The sequence below is a fragment of the Oncorhynchus mykiss genome, chromosome 23 (assembly GCF_013265735.2).
Source record: "Oncorhynchus mykiss isolate Arlee chromosome 23, USDA_OmykA_1.1, whole genome shotgun sequence".
In the NCBI taxonomy this organism is placed as follows: Eukaryota; Metazoa; Chordata; class Actinopteri; order Salmoniformes; family Salmonidae; genus Oncorhynchus; species Oncorhynchus mykiss.
Genome location: NC_048587.1, coordinates 28275199 through 28288195, shown reverse-complemented (window position 1 = coordinate 28288195; position 12997 = coordinate 28275199). Strand labels below are relative to the sequence as shown.

General features: G+C 42.5%; 1 protein-coding gene across 34 annotated transcripts in view; it reads left to right on the top strand.

Annotated features, from left to right (window-relative positions):
• The window catches only part of LOC110502535 (ankyrin-3), a 184628-nt gene that overhangs the window by 124970 nt on the left and 46661 nt on the right, over positions 1–12997 (top strand). For 14 of the 34 annotated variants that reach the window (XM_036960088.1, XM_036960107.1, XM_036960104.1 and 11 more), the window contains 9 exons: positions 375–473; positions 1154–1252; positions 1541–1639; positions 1885–1980; positions 2953–3025; positions 3257–3313; positions 6832–6955; positions 9421–9432; positions 12165–12267. In XM_036960088.1, the coding sequence (XP_036815983.1) occupies positions 375–473; positions 1154–1252; positions 1541–1639; positions 1885–1980; positions 2953–3025; positions 3257–3313; positions 6832–6955; positions 9421–9432; positions 12165–12267 (762 nt within the window). Of the gene's footprint in view, positions 1–374; positions 474–1153; positions 1253–1540; positions 1640–1884; positions 1981–2952; positions 3026–3256; positions 3314–5296; positions 5907–6831; positions 6956–9420; positions 9433–12164; positions 12268–12997 lie in introns of those variants that run through there. The other 20 variants (XM_036960083.1, XM_021580641.2, XM_021580638.2 and 17 more) reach the window with 11 other exon arrangements.

Sequence of the window (12997 nt, the reverse complement as noted above, 5' to 3'; positions counted from 1 at the left end):
TTACTAAATAAACTAAAGTAAAACAAATAAAAGTTACACAATAAAATAACAATATCGAGGCTATATACAGGGGGTACCGGTACCGAATGCGGAGATACAGGTTAGTTGAGGTAATTTGTACATGTAGGCAGGATTAGACCACAGCTGAGTCTCCATTTTCACTGATGCTTTTCACTGAGTTCAAAAGCAGCCGCAGGATTAAAAAGTGTTTTCAAAACAACCTCCTTGCTAGCTAACGTCCTATCCCTGTTACTTTTTTAAAACGTGGATGAATAAAGCGCCCTTGCTTTCATAAAAATGTGATCCCCCCCCCCACCACGGAAAAGGCATTCTAACCGTGTGTGTGTTTATGGCCGCATGCGTGTCTCTTTCAGAGCGGCCTCACACCCCTCCACTTGGCAGCGCAGGAGGACAAAGTCAACGTGGCAGAAGTCCTGCTCAACCAGGGGGCGGACATCGACCCCGAGACAAAGGTGAGGGTCACGCTGTTTTTACGGCAACCACGGGGAACAGACTGTACAGACTATCACAGTGAAAGACTGTGGGACAAAGAGATGCCCTTGATTTCAACTCTCCTCTGTCAATCATAGACCAGGCGTTATAGATGGTTACTTCATGTGTTTAGAATAGTGCATTACTTAAGTGATAAAAAATAATCACCAGCCCACACACACACACATCTTTCTGCAGCACTGTGTTCTCAGATGTGCCATGAATAAATTATATTTGGACACCTGAGTGACAGGTGTTTGTGTCTGTACATGCGGGCACTACCAGTAACCTCCCCTGCTTCATGCAGTTGACCGCCCATTGTCAACCTCCCCCATAGCAGGAACACAGACAGAGGCCTGCAGCAGCTCAAGGTTACACAGCACAAGGTTACACACTGTGTTTGTGCTGACAGCACACAGGTATAGAGCCAAGGCTGTTCATCCATTCATCTTTTCTATCAGGTGTTTCTAATAGAGAAGTGTTATTAAGTTCTTGATGGATAATAGTAATTTTGTGTCACACTTGGGTAAAGTTAATGTTAGGTACGTCCTATTCACACAAGGGCTGTGCCGTCAGAGGATGAGAAGTAACAAGCTCACACCTTCCTTCCTTCGTCTCTGTCGTTCCCCCTCTCTCTGTCCCTTTCCCTTGGGTAAAACAGATGGGATACACTCCGCTGCATGTGGCTTGTCACTATGGCAACATCAAGATGGCAAACTTCCTCATACAGAACCAGGCCAGAGTTGATGGCAAAACAAAGGTAAGCAACTGAAGATCTCTCCCATGTGGTGTTCGTTTGAGCTTATTTACTTGTGTCAGGTTGTGTGTGTGTGTGTTATTTCACCTCCCTAACACTCTCTTTGTTTTGGTCCCACTCTCTCTCTCCCTCCCTCCCTCCCTTGCTGCCCCACTGTTTGTATTAATATTTTCTCCTTCTCGTTTTTCTCTTTGCATTCCCCTTTCCTCACTCCCCTCAATTTTTCCCCCATCTCATTCTTTCTCTCACTATCATCCCTCTCGCCATCCCTCCCTTTCTCTCTGTCCGCAGAACGGCTACACGCCCCTCCACCAGGCGGCGCAGCAGGGTCACACCCACATCATCAACCTGCTGCTGCAGCACGGAGCCTCGGCCAATCAGCTGACCGTGGTGAGCGAGGCACCATAGGAAAACCTGCTGTCTCAGCGGCTCTCTGACAGAAGCCCCAGTCAGCAGGGATGCACAGAGACAAATAGAGCAGAAGGACACGTACAATAGTATACTGTACATACATTGTATACCGTACATATATGCACATACACAACACTAATGTGTCCACAAAAACAAAGTAAAAACACACACATATTACAACCTCCTATCCTTTACACCTCCAATTCTTCTCCTCCTCTTTACAGAACGGGAACACAGCCTTGTCCATTGCCCGTCGCCTTGGTTACATCTCAGTGGTGGACACTCTCATGCCGCTGACTGATGAGAATCTGACCTCTGTGGTAAGACGCCAAGTCTGTCTCTTTGTCAGTTTGTCTTTGTTGGTCTGTATGTTTAACTTTCTGTAAGTTTGTTTGTCTCTCTGTTTTCATTTGGACCAGTGGGGCCTAGCCCCATTGTTATCGCTTGCCTTTGTCCAGTGAATATTGCTTCTGGCACTCAATTTGACTGTAAATCTCAATTGGTGTCTTGTACTCATTGATGAGTCTACTCACCTGGCATAAACACAGGCCTTTATCTGATAGTAATTGAGCAAGTAGACACAGCAGCAGTGGAAGACTTGAGTTGTGTTCCTTTGCTGTACTGGTCAGGTACAGATTACGCATTATGCGTACCTAAACACTAGTCCAGTTATCACACGTGAGACCCCTTGCAGTGCGTACTGTAACGTGCTGATCTCTCTCTGTGTTAATGTGTTATGGTAATGAAAAGCAAATATCGATTTGCATTCCTAGTGTATGTAAAACAAATGAAAATCCAGACTAGTGGTCTGTCTCTGTGTACAGTATTTGTTACAGTCATCTGACCATGTGCTTGGAGTTCACTAACCTTATGTGTTCATCTGTGTGTGTGGTGATCTGTAAGTACAGAATAAATTCATAAACATTTGTTCATTCCTCTGATGAAATTGGGCTGAATCCTAACACGAGGTCTGAAAATACTGTACAACTCAAACCTTGAAATCACTGGATGAGTTACTAATGTGTATCTCAAAATAGTACTTGGCCCTGAAACAGTACACAAGAGTAACTGCATGTGATTCCACAAATTCTCTCGCACATGTTTAATAGTGACCTGTATGAAAGGGCCAGATTGAATCTCCTGGTGTTCCTCAAATAGCCCCTGAGACCTGATCTGTCCATGTGTCAGGAGGGATTTATTAATAGTGACACCCAGGGCCAAGCAGAGGTCACTGGATACAGTAGCATTCATCTACATTACTCATGTCTCACTCTTTCCTCTTTTATCACCAGACTACGACAGAAAAACACAAAATGAACGTCCCCGAGACCATGAACGAGTTTCTGGACATGTCTGAAGATGAAGGTATATGTGTATATGTGATGATGTGACTGTTTCAAAATGTCCCTTATAACCTAAGCCGTGCCTTCCCCCATGAGCTGACAGTGAAATAATGTGTTTGGATCCTCGCCAGTTAGGGTTGATCTGTGTCTTGTGTATTCAAAGCATGTGTGGATGCATCTCATATTTGTGAAAGTGTGCCATTTGACGTGTCTTATTAACCTCCGATTTACTGTATGTATTCAAATCACACAGTTAAGGCTAATGTGCCGGAAATTCTCAATGAGGACTGTATTTCAGATGTTGACGAAGGTATTTGCCCCATTTTTCTACGCAGTAGTTTTATGTATGTTTCACTCTTTTCACGTAAACCCATTCCTTCACCTGCGCCTCACCCGTTGGACACCAAACCAACTCACCACATTGCTGATACATTGCTTCACTAACTATCTTCTGTTGCTTGAGGTTTGCCTGGCTATCTGGAACGTAATAGCCAGAACACACCTCTTTCTCTCTGCTTACTTTCACTGAAATCCAGCTTTCTCTTAGTATCTTGTTTGAGCTATGTATCCGCAGTTGATGTCACGGGCTGAATCATTGTCTACAAGTGTAAATCAGCAGGGAAAGTAAACACTGGACACAAATTAAGTTTGTGTGTGAGCTTTTGGACTTTTCTTTTGCTTGCTATTAGATATGTTAGGTGTGACCTATCTGCAGTCATTCTAGTTACACTGCATGTAGCTAAGTATTCGGGCTCTAGAGCAATTTGCTATAAAGGATAGGCCTTCCTTCTGTAAAGCTGAATTAACTTGTGTCTTCTCCCACATTCGTTATGGGTCATTTAACTTTGTTGCCAAAATACCATGCATGGTAGTTACATGGTATTTCAATATATTTGGTAACAATACAATCATTATTATACATTACTTGCAACTACACAGAAACTGTACATGCAACAACTGAACTAGTAAAGTGTGTGGGACAAATCAAGTGTTGTTACATGTTAGCTGATCTCAAGTTGCATTTTTATGCTGAGTGGATGGATGAATACCAATGTATCGGTAGTTGGTAAGACAAAACTTAATATCATAGAACTGCCCATTTCAGTTATCACCAAGTGTCTGGGAAGCAATATACGGCCTCCACTGTAAAATGGATGAGTTTTTCCATGGAGTGTTGCAGAGGAAACTGTAGAGAGGGGTGTCGGGTTTCTGTGTCAGATGATACTGCTCGACTCAACAAGTTCCACACACTCACCTGGCGACTGATCAGAGGTGGTGCTTACTATGTCTACACTGGGGCTGATAAACACACACTGCAATGTTTACGGCTCTCAGTGATCAGGTTATCCTCATAGTTTACTACGTTGCTAAATGGCCTTAAGTGTAAGACCGACCAAGGCAGCTATGTTGAAAAGTCTTAGTGAAAAATGGCGTCACATCGGGCCATACATTACACCAGCAATCCTAGACAGTCAGTCCACAGTGCATGCTTTAGTCTGGACAGAAAAGGTTTACATCTCTCCAAATCTCTTTATCTGGGGGGCAATCTAATTGGCCATGACAGGTCACTCCTGTCCTGTTGTAATCAGAGTGGCACGCTGATTCCATTACCCACTCCTTAGATCATGTCTAAAGTCCTCACAGCATTCTTCTGGGATCAGTGTCCACAGCACAGGCCCTAGGTAGAAAATAACAATATATATATATATAGTACCAGTCAAAAGTTTGGACACACCTACTCATTCAAGGGTTTTTCTTTATTTTTTACTAATAACACCAAGAGTGTGCAAAGCTGTCATCAAGGCAAAGGGGGGCTACTTTGAAGAATCTCAAATATAGAATATATTTTGATTTCGTCTAACACTTTTTTTGTTACTATACATGATTCCATATGTGTTATTTCATAGTTTTGATGTCTTCACTATTATTCTACGATGTAGAAAATAGTAAAAATAAAATAAAGAAAAACCCTTGAGTGAGTAGGTGTGTCCAAACCTTTGACTGTATATATATATATATATATATATTATATATTACTTATTTTCAGCCTAGTATAACCACAGGATATACATCTATATGAGTTTAAAAGTGGTCACCAGTCATAATTGTTGCCTAATTCTCCCTAACACCCAAACTACAAAACTTTGTGAATTTAGAGGAGTAATAACTTGAAGTGTAGGCTACTTTGAGATGCAAAAAGACGCACCAATTATCAGTTTTGGTCCACCCATTTGGAATGCAGCCAGATTTCCACCGTCCACCCCCTCCTCAGGAAAACAAATCCAGGAGGGGTTCCAGTGGGTTGTCCTTCAAAGCCTTTTTCTCCCTCCAGTCTCACCAAACTGAGTTTATCCCTGTCCTAAAATAAGTACCTCTCTATCCCTCTGCCGCTGTGTTTTTGGTGCCATTCAGCCTGCACATTGACGGAGATGCTAGCTTATCCGGACGGATGGACTTGATCTCCAAATCCAATGAGATGAGCTTTCACTGAGCCGAATGGATGCATTAGCAAAGCAAACTCTCTTGTTCCGACCTTAAATGGCTTCCACTTTTACTTTTTCGCTCAGGGATTTACTCTACCGGGAAAAGTCTGCATAGTTTGAATTTTGTTTGCAGCACGAAACGGAAGAGCAGCGGCAGAGGTGCAGTCCGCCCCTACACTAGCAACAACCGCATCAGTTACAATAAGTAGGCTTTCGGGTAGTAGTCCTTTGCTGGAAGGATAGCCAAACCTGACAGTTTTTTTCAGCTGCAACCACATGACTGCATGGGATTTATTTTCTACCTCATTCGTCTCTCTCTGGATTTATTGGGGGAAGTTATTCTGTTCTGCGGATAATTGGAATATTAAGACCAACACGGGAATCTAATAAGAGTGGTGACAGACATGGCAGTTTTTCTATGTAAGTCATAAAGGCTAGGCTGTAGTTTATGGAGAGCTGCTGTCGAATGGGTTTTACACAAGGAATTGGTGCATAAGGCCATTTCGTAATTGTGTAGCAGAATGCAGCACTATTCCGTTGAATATTGTAGGCTACAGGGTAGCTGAGGCGGGAGCCGTGTGAGAGAGAGCAAGCTGGGAGAGGGAGAAGAGAATTGTTCATGCTGGCTTGGCTTGCTATGACGTTATAGTCTTGAGTAGTCCACTGCATTAGCTTTGAAAAACGTACTCACGTTTGATGTTATACAGTCAGTGAGCGAATGGGACCGTATTTGAATCAAATGTAGCAAAGAGCTGTAGCGACATTGCAGCCCATCTGAGCAAGAGTGCGGCAGAGGCAGGACTGCTGGGGGGAGGGGCTGCGGTGGAAGAGTGAAGTGTTTGTTGCAGGCTGGAGTCCGGGAGAAGGGGATAAAGGGGATTGTCGCTACAAGGACTGCCGTCTTTTATTTCTCTTTGATAATCGAGTTGCTCTCGCGGATTGAGTTCTGCTAGCGTTTAACCCTCTCGCTTTATGGCTTGAGTGTCAATACCAACTGCGTTTGGTTTTATTGGACAGGAGAGCTATGCTGCAAGTAGCTTTTCTCTATCTCCAATCTAATGGACTTTGTTAGCCTGTGAATAGATTGTCATGGATTTATTACTATTGTCATTAATTTCAAGTAGCCTAGAGCTAAGTAGCTGTTATTTAGTTTCACTCTAGCCCAATGTGTAGCCCACCAACTGAGCATAGGGCCTAGTAGACGTACTGGTCCACTAGTTATCAGACTGACACTGATAAATTATTCAAGGCCTCTTATAAAGCTGTGGTAGGGTTTTTCTAGGAGTACCACAACGCTCTTTTACCGGATTGCCTTTGAAATATTGATGAGGGACTTTTCCACCAGGTGAGGATGCAATGACCGGAGACACTGACAAATATCTGCGGCCCCAGGACCTCAAGGAGCTGGGGGACGACTCTCTCCCGCAGGAGGGCTACATGGGGTTCAGCATAGGAGTCCGCTCAGCAAGGTATGTGACCCTATTATGACATTATATGCTCTTGATTGTGATGTCATGTTTGGCATTGCTACTGTGTTTGTTCATTCTATACACACCGGTTTAAGATGTGCTGGTGTGTTGATGATGCTGTACATATGGGAGCAGTGAAATTCAAAGAAGTAGTGGTCATCTAAGTTTTCTTCATATTGACATATGTTATGAAGATGTAATAAATATGTAATACTGCTGGTTCAGCATGACATCATGATTCAGTATTGTTCATTTTTTTTACGGGGCATAGCATGACTATTGTTCACCGTCACTGTACACTTATACTGTACAGTGCATTGGGAAAGTATTCAGACCCCTTGACTTTTGCCACATTTCGATATGTTTCAGCCTCATTCTAAAATTGATTAAATTGTTTTTCCTCATCAATCTACACACTACCCCATAATTTTCATCAAGGATCTCTCTGTACTTTGCTCCGTTCATCTTTCCTGACTAGTCTCCCAGTCCCTGCTGCTGAAAAACATCCCCACAGCATGATGCTGCCACCTCCATGCTTCACCGTAGGGATGGTGCTAGGTTTCCGCCAGACATGACGCTTGACATTCAGGCCAAAGAGTCCAATCTTGGTTTCATCAGACCAGAGAATCTTGTTTCTTATGGTCTGAGAATCCTTTAGGTGCCCTTTGGCAAATTCCAAGCTGGCTGTCATGTGCCTTTTACTGGGGAGGGGCTTCCGTCTGGCCACTCTACCATATAGGCCTGATTGGTGGAGTGCTGCAGAGATGGTTGTCCTTCTGGGAGATTTTCCTATCTCCACAGAGGAACTCTGGAGCTCTGTCAAGAGTGACCATTGAGTTCTTGGTCATCTCCCTGACCAAGGCCCTTCTCCCTCGATTGCTCAGTTTGGCCGTGCGGCCAGCTCTAGGGAGAGTCTTGGTGGTTCCAAACTTCTTCTATTTAAGAATGATGGAGGCCACTGTGTTCTTTGGGACCTTCAATGCTGCATAAATGTTTTGGTACCCTTCCCAGAACTGTGCCTTGACCCAATTGTGTCTCGGAGCTCTACAGACAATTGCTTCGACCTCATGGCTTCGTTTTTGCTCTGACATGCACTGTCAACTGTGGGAATTTTATATAGACAGGCGTGTACCTTTCCAAATCATGTCCAATAAATTGAATTTACCACAGGTGTACTCTAATCAAGTTGTAGAAAGCATGCACTTGAGCTCAATTTTGAGTCTCATAGGAAAGGGTCTGAATACTTATGTAAATAAGGTATTTCTGTTTTTATTTGTAATACATTTTCTCTTTGTCATTATGGGGTATTGTGTGTAGATTGATGAGGATTTGTATTTATTTAACCCATTTTAAAATAAGGCTGTAACGTAAATAAAATGTGGAAAAAGTCAAGGGGTCTGAATACTTTCCAAATGCGCTGTACATTCTGCCTTTGGTCAGATATGTATACATTATTTCCCAGTACAGTATTCAAAGAGAGGATAACTAGCTGTAGGCTAAGAGTTGAGTGCCCAGCAGAAAACTGGCAAGTTTGGCTGAAGATACATCACCACATTAGATGAGTATTGTGTATCCCACAGCTCATCATTGGCCATCTATTGTGGTGCCCCTGACAGCTGGCAAATGCATAGTGATGCTTGACTGACTAAAAACAACAACAGTGCCAGCCTGTCAGGAAGCAGCACACTGTGGAACAAAACAGCCCAGAAAACAGAACCACTGTTTCACTCATCATGAAATAAGTGTTCAATCAGCTTTTAAGCAATAATGGATGATGTGAGATTTTTATCATGCTTATCACATCATGTCACAAAGTCATTATGAGGCGTGACCTCACTTCAGCTCTTCCTTGTTTGATCAATCAAGGCAAGGGGTTTGAATTGGGCTTTGTCATTTTTATAGTCTCTAGAGAAGTGTTCGAAAGTTCAAAGGTTACAGTGATGACTGTTCAAATCAAGTACTTTCTCTCATAAGGTATTGCATCTAGTGTATAAACTATGCCACCATTTACTATCCTGTATATTGTGCTATGAGAAACTTCTGTTATTTTAATTGCAGAGTAAACCGGTTGAATATGTGTGGTGAAAAGATATTCCTGGCATGACTTTGCCATGCTGGACATGTTATGCTTTATTATTTCAGTCAGTTATTGTATTGATTGATTAATGTACTGTGCTGAGCAGCTGCTTTCTTTTCCCCTTACCTTTCTGTTTATGACGTCGGCCTTGCGTGGTTTGCTCTTGGACTCTCTACACACACACACACACACGCGCGCACACACACAGAGAGAGAGAGACTATGAGCCCAGGCTTGGAGCATGCCCCATGCAAAAGCAGAGCATCGATGTCACATGAAAATAAAAACACAGCACCTCTGCTTTGACGTTTTAAAATGCTTTGCTTTTCACCACTCTACATTTCTTTTCCTTTTTTTCTTTCTTGCACTCTGTCTGTTTCTCACTCTAGCCCTAGGATCAGGTAAGAGCAGAAAGCACATTTCACAAAACACATTTCTCTCCCCTGAACCATCCTCATTGTGACTTCATGAACCATTGTCATTCTTTGTGTGGTATATTTACACCGTTTATTAGTGACTTATTATTTGGAAAACATATTTTGAGCTCACTAATATTTTCCATTGACACGTTCACCTTGTTTTCTCATCAGTATATAGAAGCCCCTCATCATTTGCAAATAAATAAACCATATTTAACACATGTTATGAATAGAGTAGACATGAGAAAATGAAAGCGACAATTATATGTTGTGACTTAATAACGACATTGTTTTAAATGTATTAACCCAACTTGTTGTATAGTGGTGTGGTTCGAGGTGACACGTAATTACCCTTTAGATTTATTTTTAAGGTGCCACTTTGTGTAACTTCCAGGGATCAGTATGTTTCAGTCAATTTTCAATCAATTGGGAGATATTTTAATCCTAAAAAATGACCTATTGCTTTAAAATGACTTACTCTAGAATGCAGAGATGGAAACCTCAAGGCCAAAGAATGGCTTGTTATCTAAAAATCCCACATTGACCTATCTGACGAATACCATACCAATAGCAGGCACACACACACAAACTCACACACAAACACAGATGCATATTTTGCCTTGGAACTATATAATGAATGACAGTATAATGATGATCGAGCAACGATAGCAATGATCCGCACAACCAAGTCGTTGAGCTGACTTAGATAAGCAAATATTCACTTTCTTTCTAGATCAAATAACACGGTCTCATCTTAAAATGTGGAGAGAGAGAGTGAGAGTGAAAACGAGAGGATGAGCGAAAGCAGAGAGAGAAATGTGCAATGCAGTGTTCAGAATAGCAACGAGGGAAGGGGTGCGGGACAGAGGCAGATTGATCAAGGCCACTCAGAGGCATGAAATGGTGCATAAAGACGCCGGAAGGAGAAAGTGAGGGAGTAAAAGAAAGGAAGGGAGAAGGCTTCCACTAAGTGAAAATGTCATTGTAAACAACTCTGTACAAATAAAACAAAATGGAATTGAATTGGCGAGAGAAAGATTGGGGGGAAGGAGGAAAGAGAGAGGAAGGAAAGCTGTGAAGAGGAAACACAGGCAGCACCACAGAGAGAGTAGGCCAGGGGTTCCCAAACGTTTCTGGCCTGCGACCCCAGTTTAATAAAAAACTTTTTTTTTTAAAGTGTGACCCCACCTTGTAAAGAAAGTGATGTAAGCAATTTGTTTTTTAAATAAGGCTTTGACATTCTGTTACAAAATCAGTCTCAGGCCAGTATCTTAAAGAAGTGTGGGTTGAAGTGACTGAAATGCATCAGAAAGGTACTGGGAAGTCCATTGATAATGTTGTTTTCCCCCCAGTTTGATTTAGTGCCTAGTCTTGTCCACTCTGTTCTATTTAGTCAACAAACAGAAACCGCTCTGTTTATTACAACCGCTTATAGCTGCTACCAGAGGTTACTGACGTAACGGTTAGGCTCTATGAACTAAGCACCCCAAAAAAATCTGTGTTTACCTCGCGACCCCGTTTTCGAATCAGGCGACCCCCACATGAGGCCGTGACCCCGAGTTTGGGAAACACTGGAGTAGGCAAAGCAGATTTGTGATGCCAGTCCATTCAGGCAGTGGAGTTGCTTAGAAACTTCAGCTGCAGTGCTGAATAAAGGACTTCTCTCTGTGCTGAATAGCATGCCCAATCAAACACTCTGCAGTTTTTCTCTCCCTCTCTCTACGCACACACACACACACACACGGGCACACACACCCATACACAATACAGTGCAGCCCTACACTTTTGACTAGGTTATACACACACTTCTTCTGAGAAGACAGCTCTAGAAGTGTGTGTGTATACTCACAAACAGTGTAGGGCTGCACTGATTAAAACAGACAAGTAAGAAGATTGGCTTTTTCTCACAAAGGGGAGCAGCCTATTGCATTCAGTCAGTGTGTCTTCATCTGCAACACCAGGCAAACATCAACAACACAGCGAGCAAGACTGAGAGGACCATCATCTCTGTAGCGCCCAAACTAACACACATCCAAGTCATCTGAGAAATGAAAGACAGAACTTTGCCCATCGTACAACAAATGTTTAATTGAATTAGCTACATTATTTTAACTGAATACAAATGAGGACACTTCAAAGTAGTTCAAGAGTATTTTTAGGAACCGTTATAACTAAATATTTATTTAATAAACATAAAGAATCCCGATGTTTTAGTGACGGAATGGAATTCCTCAATGTTAGGTCCGTACTCTATGTACTGTAGTGTAGTTAACAACATTCTTTGTTGGTTAGTAGATGAAATTGATTCTCCTCCCAGTGTCCTCTCTGAAACATCTACAGTAGTCAGACTGTATTTGACCTCACGTCAGTGTTCATGATACACAAATACAACTCCTTTATCTCTCTCCTTCTCTCCCTCTGTCTTTCGGTCTCTCTCTCTCTCACTCTCTCTCTCTCTCTCTCTCAGTAAAAACTGACTGACCTCCCTCTCATTTCCATCTCTGAATAGCTCCTATCTACCTAGCTATCCCCTACTGTGGGACTCTAATCTTGCTCCACTATATACAGTACATTGTACAGTGCCATTCAGTTCCCTGGAGGTTGCATGTAGTAATGGATTTTTTGTATTTTCTTTTACTTTTGCTTTTTTTTTGGTTTGGGCCTGCTGTTCATTGTCACCCGCTGTGTTGCGTGGTAACATTTAAACACCCCAGCCTCCGCTCCTTCAGTTCGGATAGGTCCAACACCCTCAACCGCAGCTCCTATGCACGGGACAGCATGACGATAGAGGAGATCCTCGCCCCGACCAAGGACACAGTACGTCCTCCTAACTTCCTCACACCACCTTTTCCTTTACCCCTTTCTTGTCTCTATCCTCTTTCTGTGGTCACACTCTCGGTGTCGCTCTCTTCCTCCTCTCTTCTCCTTGTTATGTTTTTGTCAAGGGCATTGTGTGACACGATACTTTTTTGAATGTCAACTCTGAGATGGGGTCAGTGATGGATTTAGCCTCCCCCATGGTCACATTTGATTTCCAATTGCCTATTTCGGGCTTTTTATTTAGTTTCGTTTATGTTTCGTTTATGTTTGGCAGTCCTGAGGCTGTGTAGGGCAATTTCTGTAAGAGCTTATTCAAACTTCGCTGTGGCCTCCTTAAGGTTTCCAGCTGCCTTGGGAAATCCACACTGCAGTGGTTGTCCTAAAACAAGTTTTGGTGATCACAATGCAGGATCTAAAAAATGAACTTTAACCTGATGTACTGTAAACAATATTTGCAACCTCACTGAAATCACGTTCGACAAACAAATGTGGGTCAAAGGGCAGCCAGGATTTAGAATGCATGTAAAATCTTGTTCTCTCATATTGTTCAAAAATAGTTGTTAAAACTGATTAAACAGATGTGTCCTGTGCTTTTTCAACGGCTTGAGACGTCATGCTCTGTAGGTGATCTGTTTCATATGATCACATGTATCATTCTTGGGATTTGGTGATGTTTGTGGCACTATCACATCTACTTATCACGAATAAGGGTGCCTTTGTGATAGTA